This window comes from Schistocerca serialis, chromosome 12 (assembly GCF_023864345.2).
Source record: "Schistocerca serialis cubense isolate TAMUIC-IGC-003099 chromosome 12, iqSchSeri2.2, whole genome shotgun sequence".
Classification (NCBI taxonomy): domain Eukaryota; kingdom Metazoa; phylum Arthropoda; class Insecta; order Orthoptera; family Acrididae; genus Schistocerca; species Schistocerca serialis.
Window position 1 is genome coordinate 1435767 of NC_064649.1, and position 27805 is coordinate 1463571.

Sequence of the window (27805 nt, forward strand, 5' to 3'; positions counted from 1 at the left end):
TCTGCGACAAAATGTAGTTCATATGTTCCACAAATTACATGAATATCTACAAAGAAACTGATCTGTCACAATAATTAAATATGCATAAGAAACATTCTACTTACCACACGGCCGCAAATACTAACATAAAAAAGGTGTTGCAAGTGCTGGCTCTAAAATGATAGACACCCTACTATAGCAAAAGAGGAAAAGGTTGCAAGAAATGATATTTCCAGGGATGGAGTGTGAAGTAAATCTGTCCACGTAATGAGGCCACCTAAGAGAATAATCAAAACTGTTGCAAAATATTCTAATAATACCAGTATTATTTCTTTTCACATTTTGCACCTGTCAAATATTAGCTATTCACTGCTCTACATTTCAGCAAAAGTGCAGATTTTGGTGACATTCTCGAATAAAAATGTTGTAATTACCTTTTTTATGTTACATGAAACTGTGCTCCATCAGAAAATGAACTGCTGACATGCATCAGCTAAGTTTCTTCTGAATTTGTAACTACACCAAGAAATGAGATAGCTTGTGAGAACAGTATAATAAAATTTATTGTGAAAATAACATTATTATAAGGACATATCCTACTACTACATGTACATTTAAAATGAAATTTTTTTTGTACAAACATCAAAATATTTTTGTAAATTGCTAACAACAAGAATAATAGACAAGAAGTAAATAATACAAAGAGCTCATAGATTAAAAATTCCTGTAAGCAATTTTGAGAATTATTTGTTCCCTTTACTGCTCAATGATTAAATACAAAATGCAAGAGAACAAAAGTTTTAAGATATCACTATCATTTGTCTGAGGCATGTGGTATCTTAGGCATATGAGAGATGACTGATTAAAAGTTTACTTTCTGTTGTAAGTATCAGATAGTTTTGAGAAATATTGTTTTGTTACATTATTAGTAGAAGATAAATTGGTAATACACTAAATATTTTTAGTGGTGTTACAGTTAAAAATCACGAACATTACTGTTCCAATTGGTATAAGAATATTGCAAAACATTTTCTGAGAACTGGATTCTTTGGTTATGAATTGGTACAAGTGAGAAGGCTAGTGTTTTGTTGTGCCTGCTACCAGCCTTTACCATCAAATAATAATGTTTACTGTAGTCTCCATCATCTATGTCCGAACACTTCGTGGGAGGATTTAGGATGAGTTGCAAGGTAGTTACCAGTCTGTTGTGGGTACCACCGACAACTTGTTTTTAGGAAAGAAAGATTCCTGTCCACACTGGGCTAAGTACCCAGCACACGGCACAAAGCATTGCTGTAGTGGCAACACTGCACGAAAGAGGCACGAGTAATTTAGGGAAACCACAAGATATGTATATCTGGGTGTTTGGATGAGGATTTTAACTGCTGCTCTCCTGTTGCACCTCTCAGTATGTTGGCACTGTTTAGCCCAAATTTACATAATCCTCGATCAGCACAAATATTCAGCAAGTTGATCTACAAGTACACAAATGAAAAGTTTTTGGATCTGCTTTTGTTCAAAACATAAGCTGATTCCTAAAATTTGTAAGGCCTCCAGATTATGATGCACAGTAAGAATTTTTAAGCAGATGTAGGGTCAGAATAAGGTTAGAACATCTGATGTGAGAAGGATAAACACGGAGTGATTAAAGGATATCTCATTCAGTATTTACTAACGCTGTACTGTCCACGTGTTTCTCAGAAAGGTGTAACTGCCCGCACATTACCGACGGATCGGCCACTCCGAGACGTGGCGTACGGAACTATAAATGATCTCCACAGTCTGTCGTAAGGAGTCTCAGCTTAGTAACAGCCTCACACGGGATGGATCGTATGCTGGAGCGTGCCAGCTGTGTTGTATTAACAGCTGGGCCTACCTGAAGTCACCTCGATTGTTTCTTCTCTCTCTTTCAATTGTGCTCTGAAGAGTGACGGTCTGGTTCTCACTGGTTAGTGAAAAGTTACTTGTCTGTCATTCCAATTTCCAACAGGAAACTGTAAAATTATATTTAGGCTCTGATTTTACTTCCTGTGCTGTATTACAAATTGCAATAAAAAGTATTATATATATATATATATATATATATATATATATATATATATATATATATATATATATTGAGCAGCAGGTTATTATGAGTGGCAAAGAGAGAATATTTGCTGTGGACTTTATTGTAGAGTTGTACATTACACTCTCCCTAACAGGTGCACGTACGAGATTACCGAGAGAAAGTCAAACGACAGCAATAGAATGTAGGTGGAGTGCTACAGAAAGAAATATCTTCACCACTGGTATCGATATATCTTCACCAGCGGGACGTGAAGGAAGGGTTCACTTACGTGCTCCATCAATTTAATCTGTGATCGGCTCGGCTCATAAAATCGCAGCATAATAAGTGAAAAGTTGTTCGTAGCTATAGCGCCACACTGCCAGATATTAAGAAAGTATATACAATGGAATTGAGCGAGAACAGTTACGAGAGGAGGAAGCAGAGAACAATATTTTTTTTTAACATTTTCTCAGTACAGTATACCTACCAAACCTGCTAGCCGCCACGGGACTCCGGATGTTACAGATCGGTGCGCTAGTCCTTGCTGCCTTTATCCGTGCAGTTGAGCTTGTAGATCTGGTAGTTGAGGTCAGTCGCCAGAGTCATCCACAGGAAGTAGGGCACGAAGAGGTAGCCGGCGACGGCGTTGATGCCGTAGAAGGAGTATCCGCAGGCCGCCACGTTGGCCCACAGCAGCGTGATGTCGACCAGGCTCCACGGGATGTTGCGCGCCCCGAAGAAGATGGGGCCCCACAGCCAGTTGAGCACCAGCTGGGAGCCGTACAGCACCAGGGGCAGCCTCGCCGGGCCTGCGAACGCGGCGACACGTGTCGTCAGAGGTCGCAACGAATGTAGGTAAGTGCGAGATAGCGCGTATAAAATAAGAGAGGCAACCCAATAGTGTGCTGTTTATAGATCGGTGGTGGAACATCTCGGGCACGTCACATTGTATCAGTATTTAGAGGTAAGAGTAATAAGGGTTACAAAGTAGGCCGAGTACTTAAAATAATCATTAGGGAAGGCGAATGGAGGACTTAAAGTTTCTGGGAAAGTACAACGCACCTATACTACCCGGTCGGGACTATCTCGATATCTATTAGTGGACATTAATACGCGGTGTGTCCACCTTCCACTTTTATAACGGAGCAACGGCAATCTGTTCTTCCTCGAGAGTCGTAGAAAGAGAAGGTAGTAACGTCGGGCGCCGAGCTCCGGACTCGTTCCGTTCCGGAGGGGGCGTCACGGCCAGGTGGGGACTCCGGGCAGCCCGGTCCGTTTCAGGGATGCGGTCGTCCACAGACCGCCGGCACTGTCACCTTCTGCGAACTGTTCCTCCACTGAACACGACGCTGTAAAACGTGCTCCTATTAGCAGTTTCTTAAAGCGCAGTTAGGGAACTGCACCCTAACTGTGAAAAATTCCCCGGTGCAGTGACGCCGCGTCCACCGTACTTCACTGTTTACACTGCGCACGACAGCGTGTAACATTCTCTGGGCATTCACTAAACCCCAACTCTTCCACGGGATATCCGAACGATAAATCACGATTCGTCATTCCAAATCACTCATTTCCTGTCCTCCACGTTACACCGCCGCGAGTGTCGCTTAGCGCTGACCACACAAATGTGTGACCTTACAAGGAGCTGCTCGAGCGTCGTATCCCATTCCTGGCACCTCTTTAAGCTCAGTTACAGTGCCTCCTGTACAGCTAGGAGCACTTTGGAACTCACGAGTGATTCCTTCCGCTGATTTCGTGTGATTGTTCACGACCTCCCTCCGCAACGGTATACGGTCCCCGTCCGTGAGTACGTGACGTGTGCCAGTTGACAGTCACATCGGGTCCCTGACACGTCTGCACACACTGAGTTGGCGATCCCCGCTGACGGGCCCGTGCTCCTGTCACCACTTCTCTGCTGGCGGCACACCGGAGCCCGCTTCCCCGTGCCCTGGCGGGTCCGCTTCTCGCGACATTCTGACCGTCACTTTGACATTACGTACGGCTGCCCAGGCACTTCTGATCACATACTGCATCACATTTGACACGGCAGTGCCACCGGCTCTACAGTACCGCTCCGGTGATTGGAGTCGTTATCATGTAAGAGTGACAACAGACGACAAACTAATTTACAGACTTATTGTTCAGATAGTAACAGGTCGATAACTGTAACAGAAATGCTGGGGGAACTTAAACGGGAATCCTCGGAAGGAGGTTACCACGTTCTCGCGAAAGTCCCCTTCTGTAAATTTAGTGGTACAGTGGGGTAACAGAGACGAGGGCACATTAATAACAATAACCCTGTAAAGTGTGCAGCGGCAGCAGGTGCTGTAGTTGGTACCAGTATTACAAGTTTTCTGTCGGATACCATCAAAAATACCGAGTGTGGGGCGGGGCGAGGTACGCCGCCTGGTGACGGCACTCGTCCGCTCTTGGGGCCGTTCCCTGACGTCTTCGGCCCCGTGTGTCTCGCATTAAATTACTCGTCTAGCCCTCATCTACGTTCTATCTCACTTCAGGTTTTTTTTTTTTAACATTAATAAGAATTGCCCTGTATATGGAAAAGTAGATGTGAAAGAAAATTGTCATACGTGAAGAAACGAATGGAACAAAATATCTAGGCACGGTGAACAATCACAAATTGGCCCATAATCCTCCTCGACAAGCTACAGAATGAATGGAAGAAGAAACACACACAGGTGCAATGATTTGATTTGCAATACAGGAAACTCATCAAAATTTTATGACTGTCTTACTGCACTACTACAGATATTCAGAACTTACCTTTTTTGGAAAAGATTTATTTTCTCGTACGATCACATATAATTTCAACAAGAAATTATTATATATGTATTTTAAATACTAACATAGAGATAGAGGGGCCGGCCGGTACGTACCTCAGCTCAGTACAGCCGATAGATACACGAAACAGAACAGAAAATTTACATTCCTAGCTTTCGGAACTTTGTTCCTCCATCAGGGAGGAGAGAGGGGGAAAAAGGGAAGAATTGAAAGTGGATTCAGTTACTCACAACCCAGGTTATGAAGCAACAAGGAAAGGTAAACAGGGACGGTAGTAAGGATGTAGGCATGGTCGTCATCCTTACTACCCTCCCTGTTTACCTTTCCCTGTTGCTTCATAACCTGGGTTGTGGGTAACTGAATCCACTTTCCCTTTTTTCCCCTCTCTCCTCCCTGATGGAGGAACAAAGTTCCGAAAGCTAGGAACGTAAATTTTCTGTTCTGTTTCGTGTATCTATCGGCTGTACTGAGCTGAGGTACGTACTGGCCAGCTCTCTATCTCTTTGTTAGTATTTGTTTGACATCTTTATATGAGATTTTCCATTAATCATTTGTATATGTATTTTGTTCGAGTCTAGTGTCGCATTTGTGTTTGTAATGGTTACCAGTTTCATTCCACTTCAGAACACCCCAGATTTATTGCAGTAGCAGAGCAACCCGACAGTTATACGTGCTGCAACTAGAATAGATCTGAAGATGCTGTGAAATGGAACACACTGGTAATCACTGCGTACACAAATGCACCAATACACTGCAGTAAAAAAATACTACGGTAATAGTTATTGCTGATGTGTATCTGCCTTGTTATTGTGCTAGTCTTTCGTAAAAGAAATTATCGTGTTTCAGCCATCACTGACTGTCTTGATATGATAAAAAGGAAGCAGAAGCTCTTTTAGAAAAAGCACATTGTCAGTGTCAGGCTGACATTGTGTTACTGTGAAAGTGCGTGTGAATGAACTACTGCTTCCATCATATCACTGTTCTTTCCATCACCACCAAAATGTTAGTGTTTGCAGAAAACATTTCTTGCAGATGAATATCAAATGCTGATCTCCAGTGAGCGAATTAAATGCTGTTATAATGTTATAGCATCATCTAGAAACTTTGGCAAGGAACAGTAGTAGCATTCTTTTATTAGGACATCTTACAATAAGCTCAACTCCAGGAAGCAGATATTTCTTAATTTATTACACATTTTAGTGAACATGTATTGTAGAATCTGATCATACAAAATTATCCTATCGGGGAGGGGGTACAACCACCTGTCGCCGTGTGACGTTGGCAACTTTTCATCTCGTCCGCAGGGCGTTTAGAAGGTGCACCGAGTTGTACGTCGTGGAAAACGGGCACCGGTTTGAAGACCTCGCTTACACGACCGTTCCGCTACCTGATCATTTGTCTACATACAGTATGTTGCATCCCTAAAACACTGAGTGTTTGTAGCTCCGCAACTGAAACTGGCACAGATTTTACTGAAATTGATTTGTAAACATTTAGTTTAAATACATCACCTACATGACAGAAAAAGTAATACTCTAGTGAAAAAAGATATAACTCATTGCTGTAACTTTCAGGACAATAACTAAAGCAACTGCATTCAAACTTTGCAGAAAGAGTAATGTTTGTTACATTTCCTTGTCTAAATAAATATTCCTTTCACTTACTGGTATGTAAGTTACAGGGAAAAAAATCCTGACAAACTTCGTAATAGTTATCACGAATTACGAGTACAAAATAAGGTGATAGAGCGCTTCAGGGAAAAGCCGGAGAATATTGTGACTAAATTTCCCGATGGTAGTTATCTAACGGCAGAGACTTCAAATTGCCGACTGTAGAATGCGAGGACTGTGCAATTTTTTTGAGCCCAGAATTTATGTGGGATTGTTCTGAACATCTTTTTGCTTAGCAACTAGTTCAAAAACTGACTCACTGGTGCAACATTTTAGAGCTCATAATAATTAATAGACTCAGTTCTGATCGGCGAGGGAATCGGTAGCCGTAATGCTGTCATAGCGTCGATGACTACAAGAGGAGTATTAACAAAGGCAGGACAATACGGCGTATCTCGCCTACGACACAAACAGCGCGTCCGACGTTCGGCGGGAAGAGAGGCTCCGACCGCCACCCACGCTTCAGACTGGGGCAGGTGGCGTATCTGTTCCGGCCAAACTAAAAGTGTTAAGACCGACACCGGAGAGAATACGTGAGCGCCATTCGGCAGCGCTCTGGCTACCCTCCTCGGGTAGCAGCGCCCGACTTCAGTGCCGCTGCCGGCTCTCGTAGTTGGCGCACGACGGACACACTCATCCCGCGACGGTTCCTCTCCCTGGTGAACCACGGCTGCGCGCACCTTGGTACACGACGAGTGGAACTCTACAAGTCGTCGTCAGGCACGAGATGGAAACGGGAGCGTAATGTGCAACTAGTGTGACGCAGATCACTGGACTAATCCGCTCCCACCGAGCCGTAACTTCTGGCATATGTGTCAACAATATACCTTATCTGACCGAAAGTACGATGACCGCCCTACGTCACGCAGAATTGACTCACTAGAATATCGTGAGAAGCAGACCCGGCAGAGTAAGAGAAGGCTGGGAATACAGTGTTACCAGGAGAGAAGCAGTATATGAGCAGAATCGGACGGAACCGGACAGACGCACAGCACTGCGGGCGGCGGCTGCCGACAGACTCGTGGACCACAGAGGGGCTGCGCGCGGGGGCTTGGCTCTATCAGACCACCGCAAGCCACGCACTTCTGCATTCGGTGGCGAGTGACGTTTGAGGCGGTGTGAAGAGCGACAGCACTGTGCGGCGAGTATCTGGATGCGAGTGATTTGCAGTGAGGGTTCGAGGGACGTCCGTGGCACTCCGAGGTCAACCTCACCTGCCACCTTACGTAATGACAAGAGTCAAAATCGAAGGAAATTCTGACCCTACGTACAGTCGCTAAGCGGGTCTGAGGATTCTTTCCAGTGGTTCGTCGACTAGTCTGATGCGGCAGTAGGAGGTAGCGAATGGAAAGGCGAGGTTTTAAATTACGCTTTCAAAAAATTAGTCGTGCCGTACAAACGTCCTGTCGTTTGAGTGTCGGATGGCAAAGTAATAAGCATCCCACTGTAAGAGTTGAAAACAAATAAGTCGACAGGTCCGGACGGAACACTAATTTGGTTTTACAAAGAGTACAGCATTTACTCCTTTCGTAGCTCGCGTTTATCGTGAATCTCTCTCCCGGCACAAAGTCCTGAGCGACTGGAAAAAAGGGCAGGCGACCGCTGTACATGAGAAGAATGAAAGAACGGACCTGCAGATTCACAGATGAATATCCTTAAAATCGTTTTCCCACAGAAATCTCGAACGTGTTCTTAGTTCGAATACGATAAATTTTCTTGAGACAAAAAATCCTTCCGTCTTCAAATCAGCGCAAATTTAGAAAGCATCGCTCGCCCAAAACTCAGTTTGCCCTTTTCTCACGTGATGTACTGTGAACTGCCTACGAAGGGCAACTGGCACATTTCAGATTCGTCGACTTCCGAAAAGCATTTGACACAATGCCTACTGCAGACTCTTAACGAAGGTACGTCATGCGGAATAGGTTACAGCTATATGTGAGTGGCTCGAAGACTTGTTAAACAACAGCACCCAATATGTTGTCTCGACTGTGAGTGTTCGTCAGAGACAAGGGCACTGTCAGGAGTGCCCCAGGGAAGTGTGATACGACAGCTGTTATTTTCGATGCACATAAATGATTAGCACGGAGAGCTGCATCAAACCAGTCTCAGGACTGAAGACCACAGCAACAAAATGATGTGGCAGACAGCGTGAGTACCAGGCTGCGGTTGTTCCCCGGTGAAGTGTGGTGTACGTGGAGATGTCGAAGTGGAATCATTTTACGAGGACACAAGATGACTTGGACAAAATTTCTAGTTGCTACGATGAATGGTAGCTAGCTCTAATACAAAAAAATGTAAGTTAATACGGAGGAGAAGGAACCTGTTCTCGAGTACTGATCTGCACCAGGTTGGATCAAAGGAAGACATCGAATCACCCCAGAGGTTGGCTGCTAGATTTGTTACCGGTAGATTCGAACAACATGTAAGTATTAAGAAGATTCCTCGGGAACTCAAATGGGAATCCCTGGAGGGAAGGCGACGTTCTTTTCGAGAAACACTTTTGAGAATTTAGAGAACTTGCATTTGAAGCTGACTGTAAAGCAATTGGTCTGCTGCTGCCAGAAAATCAGAGAAGTTAGGGCTCTTACGGAGGCAGACAGGCAGTCGTTTGCTGCTCGCTCTATTCGTGAGTGCAACAGAAAAGGAAACGACAAGTAGTGGTACAGGGTACCCTGCGTCGCACACCGTATGCTGCCTTACGGAGCACGCGTGTACATTCAGATGTAGGTAGTCGTACGATACCAGAGTGCAGTTCCGTTACAGCTAGACGGGGAGGTGTGTCAACACAGTGTAGTGCGTGCAGGAGAGGAACAGTGGGGAGGCGGCGGTCGTCTGCTGTCTCAGCATGACAGTGCGGACCGTCTCTGAGGCAACAGTCTGTCGACGGTAACATTCCTGAAAAAGAGTGCGCCCATCGTCCTGCCGTAAACCCATTAGAACACCTTTGGAATAAGTCACAATGTCGACTTCTGGTTGGTCGGTTGGTTTAAAAGAGGGTGGGGGGGGGGGGGGGGGGATGACCAAACTGCTAGGTCATCGGTCCCTGCCACAACGTTGAGAATAAAATAAGCCAGACTGACGATAGAAAACGGATAGAAAGGAAAAACCACAAGAATGACGGAAGGGCAACAAACACTTAAATCGACAAAAGGGGAGAAGAAAACCACAGGAAACAGGTAGAAGAGATTAAAATTACGAAACAGATTACCATGGCTGGCTGACCATGAGAATAAAAAGGAGAAGCCACCCACTCTGCAACACATTAAAACCTCCACCCTAAAACCACTGGGGTGGAGGTCACAGAGGGACAAAGGACATGCGCGAAAACTTGGATCAAATGATAAAACCCACGCTCACGAATAAAACGTAAAACTAAATCAGCCGACGAGCCGTTGTCAGACAAAACTAGCGGCAACGAGTCCGGTAACTGAAGATTTCGTCACAGGGCAGTCAAAGTGGGACAGTGCACCAGAATATGGGCCACTGTCAAGCAGGCGCCGCATCGACACAGAGGCGGGTCTCCAAGGCGCAAGAGGTAGCCTTGCGTCTCCCAAGCGTGGCCAATGCGGAGCCGGAGAGAACCACAGAGTCCCTGCCAGAGGCCCACGAAGACGATTGCCACACACTCGTAGTATCCTTAATGGCACGCAGTTTGTTGTGCGTACTGAGACTATGCCATTCCGTCTCCCAAAGCCGAAAAACCTGGTGGCGCAAAAAGGAACGCAGGTCAGTTATTGGAATGCCGATCTGCAGAAGCGGTTTCCGTGTAGCCTGTTATGCCTGCCTATCATCAAGTTCGTTGCCTGGGATTCCGGCGTGTCCTGGGGTCCACACAAACACCACTGAACGACTGGACCACTCCAGGGCATAGAAGGTCTGCTGGATGGTAGCTACCAAAGGATGGCGGTGTTAGCGCTGATTGATAGCTTGTAGCTGCTCAGAGAGTCAGTACACAGAAGACACGACTTCCCAGGGCAGTAACGGATGTCCTCAAAAGCACGAGATACAGCCACCAGCTCTGCAGTGAAAACACCGCAGCCATCGGGCAAGGAATACTGTTCAATGTCCTCCACGGACATACGCAAAGCCGACGTGACCGTCAGCCATCGAGCCGTGGCCTCGGTACAGGTCAACAATCGAGAGGAACTGACAGCAGAGAGCAGCAGGGTGAACCGAGTCCTTTGGGCCAGGTGAAAGGTCCAGGCGAAGCCGCGACGTAGTGTGGACTATGGGTGTGTACACGAATGGACCTAGAGCACATGTGGTAAAGGCAAGGACTCCAGTTCAGATAGAAGAGATCAGACGCAAACTGCAGATGCGGGAGATGAACTGCCGTGGGTGGGAAAAGGAGACGGTAATTGCAATGTGCAGGAGAACTATGAATATGTGCAACGTAACTGGCCGGCAGTTGTGCGTGCCTGACCTGCAATGGAGGGTCGCTGGTCACCGGACTCATCCTACAAGCTCCCATCGCTAGTCACACGCCACAGCGGTGCCCTGGGGGAGTAAACGCAACGCTGAGGGCGGCAGCGAACCATAAACCAGACTCGCACAGTCAAAGCGCAGTTGAACAAGGGCTCTGTAGAGCTGCAGCAGCATAGAGCCATCTGCACCCCAGTTGGTGTTGCTCGGGCAGTGGAGGGCATTGAGGTGCTGCCAGAACTTCCGCTCAAGTTGACGAAGGTGAGGAAGCCGAGTCAATCGGTCGCCGAAAACCAGTGCTACGAATAGATTGTCTCCACTACAGTGAGGGGACCGTCAGTAAGGCAAAGTTCTGGTTCCGGATGAACGGTACGACGCCGACAGAACTGCGTAACACACAACTTTGCGGCAGAAAACTGGAAGCCGTGGGCGAGAGCCCATTAGTACACCTTGTGGATGGCTCCCTGTAAGCGCCGCTCAGGGACGTAGCCATCGGGCAAGGAATGCTGTTCAATATGTCCTCCATATACGAACTGCAGACGTAGTCTGCATACAGAGAGGGTGAGACGGACAGCCCTACAGCTTCTGCTAGACCGTTAATGGCCACTACAAATAGACATACACTCAATACACAACCCTGCGGGACACCATTCTCGTGTACATGGGGGTAACTATGGGACACAATATACTGCCGACACAATATACATTCCAGTAGCTTACAAAGAACGTTGGTGGGGCTGATGGCCTGATTGCTATCACATCAAGCGGGTTTTTGCCAGGTTTGAGCTCTGGTATGCTGGTGCTCTCCCTCCAGTGCGATGCAAAGACGCCATTGCACCAGATCCGGTTGAAGATCATGAGGATATGTCGCTTGTAGATGATAGATGTTTAATCATCTGACTATGGATTCGATCTGGCCCAGGAACTGTGTTGGGGCAACGTGCAAGGGCATTGAGGAGCCCCCACTCTGTAAATGGGGAGTTATAGGATTCACTGTGGCGTGTAGTGAACGAGAGGACTTTCCCTTCTATTCGCCGTTTGTGGGTGCGAAAGGCTGGAGGGTAATTCTCTGACGCAGAGGCGTGAGCATAGTGCTCGGCAAAGTGCCCGGCAATCGCGTCTACGTCGGTAGATAACACGCCATTTATGTTAACACCGGGAACACCTGTTGGGTTCTGACGCCCAAAATCTCGTTTGATGTTTGCCCAGACTTGGGAAGGCGACGTATGGCAAATCTTCCTCTGTTGCTCCCAAAGCACCTACTTCGGGAGCAAGCCCCCCCCCCCCCCGCCCCCAAATGCTGCTGGAGAAGCAACAGCCTCTTCCCTATCCTCTCGTGCAGAAAGGGGTCCCTTGGGGTCCTATCTTCCAAGGACTACACCAATGCCACGGCGGACACTCTGCCAACACTCCTGTTTCCGTCGTTTGATAAACTGGTGAACACGGGCACAGAGCTGTTTAAAGGCTGTGAGGTGCTCCAGGGAAGGGTGCCACTGTAGAGCTCCCCGACGCTCCTTAATTCCCCCGGCGACTTCCGGCGACCACCAAGGGACTGTCTTTTGCCAGGGCCAACGAACGAGGGATCACGTTTCCTGCCACAGAAACAATCGTTGTAGTTACCTGCTCAACCACCACATCGATGTTACCATGTGGGGGATATTCAACGGTGATGGCAGAGGTGAAGTCTTCCCAGTCTGCCTTGTTTAAAGCCCACGTGGGCAGGCGTCTGTGGGCCTGATGCCTGGGCAGTGACAAGAAGATGGGGAAGGGGTCACTACCAAACAGGTCGTTATGTGCTCTACAGTGGATAGATGGGAGAAGGCCAGGACTGCAAACGGAGAGATCAGTGGCCGAATATGTGCCATGTGCCATACTGAAATGTGTGGAGGCACCTGTATTTAAAAGGCAGAAGCCGAGTTGTGACAGTAAATTTTCATCTCTGCCTCAGCCAGTAAGCGCGGTGCCAACCTACAAGGGGTAATGAGCGTTAGAATCTCCCAAAAGTAGAAAAGGTTTAGGGAGTTGATCAATCAGTGCAGCCAATGCGTTCAAGGGTGCTGCACCATCTGGTGGAAGATATACATTGCAGACAGTTATTTCCTGCGTCATCCTTATCCTGACAGCCACAGCTTCAAGAGGGGTTTGAAGGGGCACAGGTTCACTGCATACTGAGTTCAGGACATAGACACAAACACCACCTGACACTCTATTATAGTCACTATGTTTCTTGTATCCCCTATAGCCGTGGAGGGCAGGGGTCCGTATTTCCAGGAACCAGGTATCGTGAAGGGCAATGCATAAAGCAGGTGTAAAGCTTAACAGTTGCCATAACTCAGCCAGGTGGTGGAAAAAACTGCCGCAATTCGACTGTAGGGTGACGTTATCCCGAGGCTGGGAATGCATGAAGTGCACAAGGAGGCAGGTTATGCCTCAGTGTCACCTGCTGCCACCGATTGAGTGTTTCTAGCCGTTTCTATGGTGGATGAGGCATCAGCGAAATCCAGGTCCGCAGGGGACGCTGAGATCTCCAGAGTATGCTCAGATGCAGAATTGATAGGGAGCAGTGGTGTTTGGGCCACCAGAGGGTCCTGTTTCTTAGCAGACTTCCTCTTAGTGTGCTTGCTCTCTCACTTCTCTTTGGGGGCTCGCTGGGAAGATTTCTCCGAAGTAGCTTCAGGTGCGGAGGAAAACTGTGAAGATCTTTGTGCAGCAGCTTTTGGCTCCTTGAGCCACTGGCGAGTGTCTGCCGTGGCATTGGTGTAGACCTTGGAAGCTAGGGCCCCAAGGGACCACTTTCTGCACGAGAGGATAGGGAAGAAGCTGTTGCTTCTCCGGCAGCAGGGAGGGGACTGATGTCCCCTATGTTTGGGGGGCCTAGCTCCCGAAGTAGGTGCTTTGGGAGCAATGGGGGAAGATTTTCCCCCTACCACCAAAGGGGCAGATGTACTCTAATGGCCCAAAGGGTCCATTGTTTGTGGCATGGAGTGAGGAACCAGTGGCACTTGGGACAGCAATGTTCATGTAGCTGGAGCATGTGTTGACGTCAACCGAATGGGGTGTAATCTTTAAAATTTACGTTTGGTCTCTCTGTAAGTCAACTGGTCCAGGGTCTTGCACTCCATGATTTTCTGCTCCTTTTGGAGTACTGGGCAGTCTGGCGAGCAGGGGGAGTGGTGATGTACACAACTGATGCAAGTGGGAAGTGGCGCACACGGAGTATCTGGGTGCAGTGGACGACCACAGTCTCGACATGTGGTGCTAGAAGCGCAGCGGGAAACGTAAGCCTGAACTTCCAGCACTTAAAGAATCGCACAGGGGGAGGGATATATGGTTCAATGTCACAGCAGTAAACCATCACATTGACCTTTTCTGGGAATGAGTCACCCTCAAAGGCCAAGATGAAGGCTCCAGTAGCAACCCTGTTGTCTCTGGTCCGCTGTAAACGCGCCGGACGAAATGAACACGGAGCTCGTCGTCAGACTGCACGATGGAAAACAATCCCCTGCACCATGTTGAGGTTTTATGGGGAGTGACGGTAACAGGAATATGACCCAGCCTGTCACGGGCGAGTAATGGTCGGGATTGGGCTAGGGATGCTGTCTGAATCAAGACTGCGCCGTTTCGCATGTTAGACAGCACTATCACTTCTCCAAACTTATCTTCAAGGTGTTCAAGGAAAAGCTGAGGCTTTGTAGGCAGAAAGGAGTCCGCATCAGTTCTGCTACATACTAAAAACTGGGGCGAATATGGCTCTCTGTGTTCTGTAGCCCTACATTGGTCTCATGGTGTAGCGAGGGAGAGAAACGATTTAGCGTCATACTTGTCGTCATTGTATTCCACCTCGCCCTTCTTAGAGACTGCTGGTGCGGTACGGTCACCGGCAAGAGATGACTCAGTTCGCTTCATTGTGGGTCATCCGCCCTGATGCCACCCACTGCGATCGGGGACACTCTGCACAGGTGCCATCCAGCCACAGCAAAGCCTACTTGGCACGATGGCTGTTGCCGGGATTCCTGACGATCCAGGAAGGCAGGCATCTACTCCTCGGCATACGTGGCGAGTGTAGAGCTCAGGCATCAGCAGTGCGATCCCTGTGTTGTCAGGGGGCTACCGACAAATGGGTACACGACTGCCCCATCGCAACGGAGTGGCTACCGTGCTAGACATCGGGCGCAGAGAAATCCAATATTGTCACAGGGTCGAAAGAGGACAGGAGACAATGGAAGAAGATAACATACCCCGGAAAGTGTCCTCGCCCAAATAGTGGAATCGCAGGTGGAGATGCAAAGCGATGACGAGAGATTCGGGAGATCGAATCTAAGGGCACTACGGATAACCTGTGCACTATGTAAGGCGTCCTTCCCCTTATGGCCCACGCTTCTGTAGAATTTTGAAAGTGGCAGGTGGGATCTGAACTCAAAGGGCCAAAAAGTGAGACTCATTTTAGTCGCCTCTGACGACAGACAGGAATACCTCGGGCCTATTCTAATCCCGGACCTGCACGGGGATGTCGACTTCAGACCACAGCGTCTGACATTGATGCCTTTTCTGGTTTCGGATCTCGAGGAAGAATGAGCAGCCGCTCCTGCACAGACATTCAGACACCTCACCGAAAGTGTCCCCATCGTCAACACGTGTCTGGGTACTTCTCGTCAGATAACGGGGCTGTACTGTGGCCTTCCTTCAGAGAACCGACAATCCAGAAAAGAGGTAATATTGTTTCATTCTGGACAGTACAAGGGCACACGCACTGGTGCCCGTACGACAGTATCACGAATGTGTTTTTGGTGACAGGATAATCGTTACGGTGAGCTCCTGCATCGAACACAGACTGTAACAGCCATTCACGGTACTGACGTCAGTGGACGGTACCTGAACTTGTTATTCGATGCACTGCCACCAGTGTTCAGTTTGTCCACAACCCTGTGATCGGGTGTTTCCGCTGAACTGCGCCACTGTGTTCTCGGGCTGCGGGGCCTCTTCTAGCTAGACAAATACGGCCAACGCCGTCGTGCCACGTGCCAAAGGCAGGGGAACGAGGGGTGTCGGAGCCAGCGAGTCCTCTCCAGAGGCACGGCTGCTGGTGCCTGCACAGTGTGGGACACGCGGCTTGCGTCGTACGTGAAACACACTGTAATTTCTACTTAGCGGGAACGACAGGACGTAGACTGCAAATTATTTGAGTAGTTGACGTGAAATAGTGATCTCTACAGACAATGACACGCAGAATCAAAGGAAAAAAAATTAATAGTACGCTGTAGACAAGTTACGCGCCGAGAGATGGGAAAGACCCGTCACAGTTCAGTAGCCGTGGCAGGAAGTCGACACGGAAGCAAAGTGAGCTGCTTCAAATGAAATGAAAGCTCTGTTGACAACAAAAGCTGAACGAAGCCGTGTTGTTGTTGTGGTCTTCAGTCCTGAGACTGGTTTGATGCAGCTCTCCATGCTACTCTATCCTGTGCAAGCTTTTTCATCTCCCAGTACCTACTGCAACCTACATCCTTCTGAATCTGCTTAGTGTATTCATCTCTTGGTCTCCCTCTACGATTTTTACCCTCCACACTGCCCTCCAATACTAAATTGGTGATCCCTTGATGCCTCAGAACATGTCCTACCAACCGATCCCTTCTTCTGGTCAAGTTGTGCCACAAACTTCTCTTCTCCCCAATCCTATTCAATACTTCCTCATTAGTTATGTGATCTACCCATCTAATCTTCAGCATTCTTCTGTAGCACCACATTTCGAAAGCTTCTATTCTCTTCTTGTCCAAACTATTTACCGTCCATGTTTCACTTCCATACATGGCTACACTCCATACGAATACTTTCAGAAATGACTTCCTGACACTTAAATCAATACTGGATGTTAACAAATTTCTCTTCTTCAGAAACGCTTTCCTTGCCATTGCCAGCCTACATTTTATATCCTCTCTACTTCGACCATCATCAGTTATTTTGCTCCCCAAATAGCAAAACTCCTTTACTACTTTAAGTGCCTCATTTCCTAATCTAATTCCCTCAGCATCACCCGACTTAATTAGACTACATTCCATTAACCTTGTTTTGCTTTTGTTGATGTTCATCTTATATCCTCCTTTCAAGACACTGTCCATTCCATTCAACTGCTCTTCCAAGTCCTTTGCTGTCTCTGACAGAATTACAATGTCATCGGCGAACCTCAAAGTTTTTATTTCTTCTCCATGAATTTTAATACCTACTCCGAATTTTTCTTTTGTTTCCTTTACTGCTTGCTCAATATACAGATTGAACAACATCGGGGAGAGGCTACAACCCTGTCTTACTCCCTTCCCAACCACTGCTTCCCTTTCATGTCCCTCGACTCTTATAACTGCCATCTGGTTTCTGTACAAATTGTAAATAGCCTTTCGCTTCCTGTATTTTACCCCTGCCACCTTCAGAATTTGAAAGAGAGTATTCCAGTCAACATTGTCAAAAGCTTTCTCTAAGTCTACAAATGCTAGAAATGTGGGTTTGCCTTTCCTTAATCTTTCTTCTAAGATAAGTCGTAAGGTCAGTATTGCCTCACGTGTTCCAGTGTTTCTACGGAATCCAAACTGATCTTCCCCGAGGTTGGCTTCTACTGGTTTTTCCATTCGTCTGTAAAGAATTCGCGTTAGTATTTTGCAGCTGTGACTTATTAAGCTCATAGTTCGGTAATTTTCACACCTGTCAACACCTGCTTTCTTTGGGATTGGAATTATTATATTCTTCTTGAAGTCTGAGGGTATTTCGCCTGTTTCATACATCTTGCTCACCAGATGGTAGAGTTTTGTCAGGACTGGCTCTCCCACGGCCGTCAGTAGTTCCAATGGAATATTGTCTACTCCGGGGGCCTTGTTTCGACTCAGGTCTTTCAGTGCTCTGTCAAACTCTTCACGCAGTATCATATCTCCCATTTCATCTTCATCTACATCCTCTTCCATTTCCATAATATTGTCCTCAAGTACATCGCCCTTGTATAGACCCTCTATATACTCCTTCCACCTTTCTGCTTTCCCTTCTTTGCTTAGAACTGGGTTTCCATCTGAGCTCTTGATATTCATACAAGTCGTTCTCTTATCTCCAAAGGTCTCTTTAATTTTCCTGTAGGCGGTATCTATCTTACCCCTAGTGAGATAGGCCTCTACATCCTTGCATTTGTCCTCTAGCCATCCCTGCTTAGCCATTTTGCACTTCCTGTCGATCTCATTTTTGAGACGTTTGTATTCCTTTTTGCCTGTTTCACTTACTGCATTTTTATATTTTCTCCTTTCATCAATTGAATTCAATATTTCTTCTGTTACCCAAGGATTTCTACTAGCCCTCGTCTTTTTACCTACTTGATCCTCTGCTGCCTTCACTACTTCATCCCTCAAAGCTACCCATTCTTCTTCTACTGTATTTATTTCCCCCATTCCTGTCAATTGCTCCCTTATGCTCTCCCTGAATCTCTGTACAACCTCTGGTTCTTTTAGTTTATCCAGGTCCCATCTCCTTAAATTCCCACCTTTTTGCAGTTTCTTCAGTTTTAATCTACAGGTCATAACCAATAGATTGTGGTCAGAGTCCACATCTGCCCCTGGAAATGTCTTACAATTTAAAACCTGGTTCCTAAATCTCTGTCTTACCATTATGTAATCTATCTGATACCTTTTAGTATCTCCAGGGTTCTTCCATGTATACAACCTTCTTTCATGATTCTTAAACCAAGTGTTAGTTATGATTATGTTGTGCTCTGTGCAAAATTCGACCAGGCGGCTTCCTCTTTCATTTCTGTCCCCCAATCCATATTCACCTACTATGTTTCCTTCTCTCCCTTTTCCTACACTCGAATTCCAGTCACCCATGACTATTAAATTTTCGTCTCCCTTCACAATCTGAATAATTTCTTTTATTTCATCATACATTTCTTCAATTTCTTCGTCATCTGCAGAGCTAGTCGGCATATAAACTTGTACTACTGTAGTAGGTGTGGGCTTCGTATCTATCTTGGCCACAATAATGCGTTCACTGTGCTGTTTGTAGTAGCTTACCCGCATTCCTATTTTCCTATTCATTATTAAACCTACTCCTGCATTACCCCTATTTGATTTTGTGTTTATAACCCTGTAGTCACCTGACCAGAAGTCTTGTTCCTCCTGCCACCGAACTTCACTAATTCCCACTATATCCAACTTCAACCTATCCATTTCCCTTTTTAAATTTTCTAACCTACCTGCCCGATTAAGGGATCTGACATTCCACGCTCCGATCCGTAGAACGCCAGTTTTCTTTCGCCTGATAACGACATCCTCTTGAGTAGTCCCCGCCCGGAGATCCGAATGGGGGACTATTTTACCTCCGGAATATTTTACCCAAGAGGACGCCATCATCATGTAATCATACAGTAAAGCTGCATGCCCTCGGGAAAAATTACGGCTGTAGTTTCCCCTTGCTTTCAGCCGTTCGCAGTACCAGCACAGCAAGGCCGTTTTGGTTATTGTTACAAGGCCAGATCAGTCAATCATCCAGACTGTTGCCCTTGCAACTACTGAAAAGGCTGCTGCCCCTCTTCAGGAACCACACGTTTGTCTGGCCTCTCAACAGATACCCCTCCGTTGTGGTTGCACCTACGGTACGGCTATCTGTATCGCTGAGGCACGCAAGCCTCCCCACCAACGGCAAGGTCCATGGTTCATGGGGGGGGGGGGCATTACGAAGCCGTAATGAGAAGAAAGTGAGAAGTGCTCGACGTATTGGAAAGTAAAATTTTGGCGACCAAAGTGACGAAAAATACTAAAAAATCTTTACTTGTGCAGTGTCAATAAAAGGACAAAAATCGCCTGTAGAGGCACCCAGTGTCTGAAGTTCAAACGGAAAATCACGGAAAGGAAGTCCAGATACCCAGTTCGATCTTCCAAAATGGTTTCGCTGGCGAAGATCGTAATACGGTTCTGCCTTCAGTCACTGCACAAACGCCGAAACGACAGAAATCACTGGACAGGGTCGAGGCGACTGGATGTGGTTTTTAGGCGGTTTTCCACATTCGATCGGTTTGAATACCGGGCTGGTACCCGAGTCCCGCCTCAGGTACGCGCAGAGAACGTCGTCACACTGAGACGTGAGATTTACTCTGGACGCAGACAGACGGCGTACACAGGTTCCTGATGGTGTCAAGAAGCGTGTGCTGCCACTTCACGTCGCGCTACAGCGCCGTCTCCGTAGGGAGAAGGCAACAGGCGGAACGAGGAGGAGAGGGAGATACCGGTTTTCCAGAAGGGTCGACGGATACGTACCCGTCATAATACGGCAAGCGGTTACAACGATGTCGCCAATATGTTCTAGAGTTAAGGGACACGTTTTATGCCCGAGAAATTCAACTCGCTCTGCTCGTCCAAGGTATTCAAAGGGCAGTCGATAACAGAGGAACTGCAGCTCACAAAAAAAAAGCTTGTCGCCCTACGAGCTTGCCGAGCGTCGATCGCGGATGGGACGGGAAAGGCCGTATACACATCGCCGCACACCGTAACGTGGCTGGCGCAGTGCAGATGAAAATGTTATAGTTTCATTTGAGGAACGCGTTTGGTTGAGTTCGTCTGCAGAGAAAAACAGACAGGAAGATTAGCCCCTTTACGTAACCACGTGATAACCTCGTCCCGACGGCTTGAAGCGATCGTGAAATGTTTATCCACGTCGCGTGGGACTGCTCCCCTTTGTGGCTGTCTGGCCAGAATCACAACTGGTTTTTCTTCTGTTCAGAGAACTCAGGTCATCAGCCCCCAAACAGGAAACGCCGTAGTAAACGTTTCGGCACTCAAAACTCTGAACTTTCTGGATAAGAGCTGTAAGAGCAATCACAGAGAGATTTTTTTGAATTGCGCTTGGTATAACGCCTTGGGAACGTAGTATTTTAGCAACAGCTAGCTTCCTCGATTTGGAAAGCCAGTTTATTTTTTGGCAATATGTGCTTTGCATGTTTCTGTTCAGTGAAGCAGGTAGGTCAGTGGGGAAGGCCTTTTTCCCGCTTCCGTGGTATCCGGTTACACTAAGCTACAATTACAACTGTACAGTGAAGGGGTGCTCTGTATTTACGGAGCGGCGCCTTATGTTTTTCTTGCGTCGCTTGACAAGTGTCGATTACTTGAGTGTCTCTGCTGAGATGGTACGAATTCTGATACAGCACGGCATCTTTCGCAGAGCAAGCTCTGTTAATGTCGTCTGTCATTACGGCATCTACTGAATGTGATGACGCGCTCCACGTTACTGTGGCCGTACGGAATAAACAAATGGAGGGAGCATCGGCCGTTAACGACACTGCCAAGTTAAAGCAGTTTTGGGCGGCTTTGCAGGACGAGTGAGGGCAGACTGGGCGAGCAAAAAGTTCAGCACTTTTGAAAAAAAAAAAGAAAAGAACTTGTATAGCAGTAATAAATAATGCCTAGAGGAACCTATGTTAAAACATCAGAAATTACATGTACTATGTTGAGGTAAAAGTACTATTTGCGAAGAGTACCTCGAATTCTTTACAGACGAATTGGAAAACTGGTAGAAGCGGACCTCGGGGAAGATCAGTTTGGATTCCGTAGAATTGTTGGAACACGTGAGGCAATACTAACCTTACGACTAATCTTAGAAGAAAGACTAAGAAAAGGCAAACCTACGTTTCTAGCATTTGTAGACTTAGAGAAAGCTTTTGACAACGTTAACTGGAATACTCTCTTTCAAATTCTGAAGATGGCAGGGGTAAAATACAGGGAGCGAAAGGCTATTTACAATTTGTACAGAAACCAGATGGCAGTTATAAGAGTCGAGGGGCATGAAAGGGAAGCAGTGGTTGGGAAAGGAGTGAGACAGGGTTGTAGCCTCTCCCCGATGTTATTCAATCTGTATATTGAGCAAGCAGTAAAGGAAACAAAAAAAAATTTCGAGTAGGTATTAAAATCCATGGAGAAGAAATAAAAACTTTGAGGTTCGCCGATGACATTGTAATTCTGTCAGAGACAGCAAAGGACTTGGAAGAGCAGTTGGACGGAATGGACAGTGTCTTGAAAGGAGGATATAAGATGAACATCAACAAAAGCAAAACAAGGATAATGGAATGTAGTCAAATTAAATCGGGTGATGCTGAGGGGATTAGATTAGGAAATGAGACACTTAAAGTAGTAAAGGAGTTTTGCTATTTAGGGAGTAAAATAACTGATGATGGTCGAAGTAGAGAGGATATAAAATGTAGACTGGCAATGGCAAGGAAATCGTTTCTGAAGAAGAGAAATTTGTAAACATCGAGTATAGATTTAAGTGTCAGGAAGTCGTTCCTGAAAGTATTTGTATGGAGTGTAGCCATGTATGGAAGTGAAACATGGACGATAACTAGTTTGGACAAGAAGAGAATAGAAGCTTTCGAAATGTGGTGCTACAGAAGAATGCTGAAGATAAGGTGGGTAGATCACGTAACTAATGAGGAGGTATTGAATAGGATTGGGGAGAAGAGAAGTTTGTGGCACAACTTGACCAGAAGAACGGATCGGTTGGTAGGACATGTTTTGAGGCATCAAGGGATCACAAATTTAGCATTGGAGGGCAGCTTGGAGGGTAAAAATCGTAGAGGGAGACCAAGAGATGAATACACTAAGCAGATTGAGAAGGATGTAGGTTGCAGTAGGTACTGGAAGATGAAGAAGCTTGCACAGGATAGAGTAGAATGGAGAGCTGCATCAAACCAGTCTCAGGACTGAAGACCACAACAACAACAACAACCTGGACACCGTGTTGGTGGTGTGAAGGCGGCAGTGGGCTCTCTGCAGACAGAGACCGATGCTACGCAGTTTCCTCCGCGTCCACAGCTAACCGCGGTGCAGCTCGGCAGTTTTGACAATCCTAAATCAGTGTCAGAAGTGAAATCCTTGGGCCAACTTTGAATATTGTTAAACTGTCGTATAATCTCGTGTTTTGATAATACGTGATAGAAAGAGTCCTTTGACGAACTGAACACTGAACGCCGGACCGTTGCACATCGTAGTCTGATGCTTAGCTGTAGCTACGTCATCACATCTCTGAGGCACACTATTAGGTTGGTGCATAAGCTGATAGCTTTTTTTGTTTTGCATGTGGGTTTATTTATGGATTGTCAATTTTTATTTGGAGTTCGCTGTAGCGATTTGAGCCTAAATATTGTCGGAAGGAGGTAGTGAGTGGGGCTGTGGACGCTAGAAAGTGGAGGGCCAAGTGGAGAAATCGGAACAATTCGCACCCATTGAGCAGAGGGGTGAGAGCAGCAGGCCGTGCGCGGGGGCAACGCCACTGCACAGAGCACGGCCAGGAAACGGTTTCCTCGTTTTATGCAGGGTCGGTTTGACGCTGGTGACTCTCCACGTCCAGGAAGACCTGAGCTGTTTGACGGAGGTCGTTCGAACGCATTAATCCTCAATGAGTCACGTCAGTGTACTGGAAAATTGGCTAATGTGATGAACTGTGACCATTGCACCATCGTGCGACATTTGCATGCAATGGGGAAGGTTCGAAAATCGGGTGCAGCCACGTTATTCACATTTTCCGCCATCTATCGAGCAGCCTTCGAGGAACTTGCTTTCCGGACGATAGTGCGCTCCGAGCATCGCTCGACGAGTCTTTCGTCTCAAAACCGAGTGAATAGAAAAGTTACCCCAGCTTCCCAGCTTTGGCCGAATGCATTATGGACGAGCAGCCTCTTACGTGCATCCGTCGTGTGTGTTAAGCTTATGGAGAAACGGCGCCGACCCAGAGCACTCGGCGCTCCTCCAGCCTCGCCCCCCACCTTCCCCGGTTCCAGTCGCGACCGGAACCGACCGCACGGCACCGCAGCTCCCTAGTTTCACGTTTCCGGTCTTTTCGCGAGTGTACGTTGTGCGAAGCGACACATCGGTCGACACTTGCAGAAAAGCGCGGTGTAGCAGTTACAAGTGTTAAGCAGGGCGCGCCTGCCACCCAGGTCTTTCCGGCAACGCCGTGGCGCTTCCGCGCTTGCTTATGGAACGCGCTTTTCTTTGGGCCAGTCAGAGGCAGTACGAACGGAAGAAAACACGACAGGAATACTGGACACGCAGGAAAGGAAGAAACTGGGGTCGTAACGAGATCCTCACTGGCCAATAAGGAGCTACTGAGACGCTTTCTGCAATTTAACTGAGCGTCCGTAAATGTGACCTGCGTGCACATAACAGTGTAACTAATAAGTGACAAAGAAATGAAAACAAAGTATATATTCAGAAATGGTAGTATTCTAGCGGTGAAACGCGCGCCTGGAAAGCTAGAGGCCGGGAAACTTCCACTGTGGCCTCAACCTGACCGAGGACGCGCTCCTCCACCGCCACTGAGCCACCCGCAACTCCAGCAGACGCCTCCACACCAGCACCTGCTTCACTCGGCTTTGCAGGAGTGCCGCCGTTCCTTCCGGCACGGTCATTACGCTCCTTGGCGTAAGCACCTTGTGTCTACATCTACATCACTACTCCGTAATTCACGATAAAGTTATGGCAGAGCGCTCGCAGATCCACTTTCGGACTATTTCTCGACCGATCCACTCCCGAATAGCACTGGCGGAAAGGAACGCCTAAATCTTTTCGTGCGAGCTCCGATTTCTCTCATTTTATTACGACGGTCATTTCTTCCCGAGTAGGTGCAAACCGACAAAATATCCTGACGCACAAAAATCGCAACACCGTGAAGGGGTTGTGCGGCATCGATTAAAATCGGTAAGCGTGTTTCTACATCTCAGGGATGATGTCTATTCAAATTTCGCGCTAGTCGATAAAAGTGGCGACTATAGCGTCACTGTGAGGATGCAAATCAGGTTTGCTTTAAATACACGCTGTGACAGTCGTGACGATGGATGTGGTCAGCTGATGTGAGTCGAGAATGCCTTTAAAGTGACAAAGACACCACATCACAGGGCTACGAGAAACAGAACGTTCCCTCCGCGTTACTGCAGAAAGCGGGCAGGGACGTATCCACTGTACACACGGCGGCCAGAACACCGGGCTCCGGACGGCCGCGTGGCACTACCGGAAGGGAAGACCACCGTGTCCGGCGCGTCGTACTGCACCTGCAGCACCAGTCTGAACAGGACTTGCACCACAGTGGCACGACCAACTTTTACAAACAGCATAACTGGAGGGCACTTCCGAGTCAGGCAGCCCGCAGCGTCCGTCCGATTGAGCCCGAACCGTGCCAATTTGTGACTTATTGGAGGGCAGGGCAGAGGTGTGTCGTGTTTTCCGGCGAAAGCTGGTTCTGCCTCGGTGCCAGAGATGGCCGTGTGTCGGTTAGGAGTAGGACAGCTGAGGGCGTGCACACGCCGGGCCCGCACCTGGTACCACGGTCTCAAGTGTGGTTTCGTATGACAGCTGGACGCACCCTGACTGCAAATTTGTACGGCAGTCTGGTGCTTCGACGTGTCGTGCAGCCACACACGAACGGCATTCCGAGGCCAACACACAGCTGTTGTAACCTAGCATTCTCCACAGATTGTCGACGTGTTGCCTCGGCCCGATCCGTCGCCAAATTTTTCTGCAATCGAGCACATATCAGACACCATCGGACAACTTTTCTTTTTGTATGTGGTAGTTCAAATGGCTCTGAGCACTATGGGACAACTTCTGAGGTCGTCAGTCCCCTAGAACTTACAACTACTTAAACCTAACTAATCTAAGGACGTCACACACAGCCACGCCCGAGGCAGGATTCGAACCTGCGAGCGTAGCGGTCGCTCGGTTCCAGTCTGTAGCGCCTAGAACCGCTCGGCCACCCCGGCCGGCTGTGGTGGTTCCAGTTACAGTTGTTTGTAATTGTAGTCCCTAGGTATGTAGTTGAATCGACTGCCTGTAAATTCTATTATTTGTCGTCTAGAAGAAATTTAGTGGATCGTTTTTAGTACTCACGTGGAGGACCTCATACGTTTCATTGTTCAGGGTCAGTTGCCAATTCTGGCAGCGTACAGACATCTTATCTGAGTCGTTTTGTAATTCGTACTGGTCTGAGGACTGCTGGAGGCGGCAAGCGAGAGCAGCGCCAGCAGGCAGTCTGGGAGGGCTGTGTGTGCCAGTCCCGCAGGCAACAGCCGAAGCCACGAGCGTTAAGAGGTTCTCAGGAGTGCTTTCTAACCAACAAAAGTACTTAGACACAGTAATATATTAAGATGTACTTAACTGTAATTGGCGTTGGTGAATTCCACCGTGAGCTAAGTGACGTTGGTCGCTTATCGCAGGGAGGAGTGTGGGTACGTAGGGCGGCCGCTGAAATGTTAGACGATATATGACGCGGAAAGTTGTACTGTTTGTCTTCTGGTGCCGACAATTCAGGGGTATTGGCGATTCGTGTCGATTTTGACACGGAAGTTGACAGACGGTCTTATTCAAACTCGGCACTTACCTGTAGCGAGGAATACGAAAGTGAATTAAGGCTGTCGTAGTGAGAGAGGAGATGTGAAATTTAGTGTCTCGTCCTGCATAACAGATTTAAATATAAGTACAGTTACTGATATTTCTCAAGTAATCGTCCGCTGGCACTGACAACACGGTTGGATTGTTTTGGGGGAAGAGAGCAAACAGCGAGATCATCGGTCTCACCGTATTAGGGAAGGATGGGGAAGGAAGTCGGCTGCGCCCTTTGAAAGGAACCATCCCAGCATTTGCCTGGGAAATCACGGCAAACATAAATCAGGAAGGCCGGACGCGGGATTGAACCGTCGTCCTCCTGATTGCCAGCCCAGTGTGCTACCACTGCGCCACCTCGCTCGGTGACAACACGGCAACTGTTGGTCAGGCAAGTACAGTGTCACAACTGTGGGTGGCGGCGATCTGAGAGAGACAATGTCCCGAATGGCGCAGACTTTTGACGACGAGAACTGGAAGGCCGGCTCTGCAGCCGACTCGCTACGGCTTTCAACGCACTGACCCACGCAGGCGCAGGTACGTGTGCGGCCCGAGGTGCCTCCTCGTGGTCTCAGTGTTGGCTCTCGAGCAAAAATGTACACGTAGGTTACAGACAGCAGAGGGCCTATTATCACTTCCCTGCGGAGCGGCAGGTATCGGATTTTTTCACGCTACGAATTCCCGTCAGTTATTCCGAAGTGACGGGAAATCACGAATCCAGTCGCACGGAATTTGATTCTAAGTCGGTTTTGGCGAATGGTGTCGAAAGCCTCGCGGAGGTCTAGAAATTGGCTGTGACCAGGTCGGTGCGGTACCTTGGAAGCCGGCGCCGTCCTTCCAGACGAGGTACGAGGCGTACCCCATGCCGGCGTACAGGGCGCTCCAGACGGGCGCGTACGCCCAGCGGGGCGGCGTCCACCGCGGCTTCCTCAGGCGGTCGTACCAGTCGGAGCGCATCAGCGTGCGGAACACGGCCGCCTGCAGCACGGGCACCGTGTACGGCAAGGCGCACGCCATCACGGCCGGGCACGAGACGCGCATCTCGCTGCCGAGCACGCGGAACACACTGCCGGCAGCCAGCGTCCGCCCGCCGCCCCTCGCACCGTGACTCTGCACATTCGGCTGCTCCGCGCCGCGTCACCGCATTAGGTTACAATACTGTTTGCGCTCCCTCCATTTCAAAGGCTAATCGGCCGCGACCTTTACGTAAGTCGCGCCGCCGCAGTTCCCGCGGGTCACCGGCAGATGGCAGGCGAGGCCATTCGGCTTCGCGCCGAAGCTCGGCATTTAACGTTTTTCCTCGCTAACTGACTCGGTGGAACGCCGACTCGTTCTCGAAATATGCTTTGTTACGTTAAATGGTCAGTCGTCGTGCTGCGACGAAACCAGCTTAAGGAAATGTAAGAAGATCGCCGACGACTCTGCGATGCCTTTGATGTTTTCAACCTTTCCTTGACGGCATTAGATCCTTTGAAAACACTACAGTTCTCTGTGTACACATTCAC

At 47.9% G+C, this 27805-nt stretch overlaps 1 protein-coding gene across 1 annotated transcript; it reads right to left on the reverse strand.

Annotated features, from left to right (window-relative positions):
* Window positions 1-524: 524 nt before the first annotated feature.
* Window positions 525-27431, reverse strand: LOC126428264 (translocator protein-like). Its single transcript, XM_050090181.1, has 2 exons — window positions 27116-27431; window positions 525-2838 (listed from the first exon to the last, which is right to left on the reverse strand). Exons 1-2 carry the CDS (start codon window positions 27339-27341, stop codon window positions 2564-2566), a joined length of 501 nt encoding a protein of 166 aa, XP_049946138.1. The 5' UTR covers window positions 27342-27431; the 3' UTR covers window positions 525-2563.
* Between the last annotated feature and the right edge of the window lie 374 nt (window positions 27432-27805).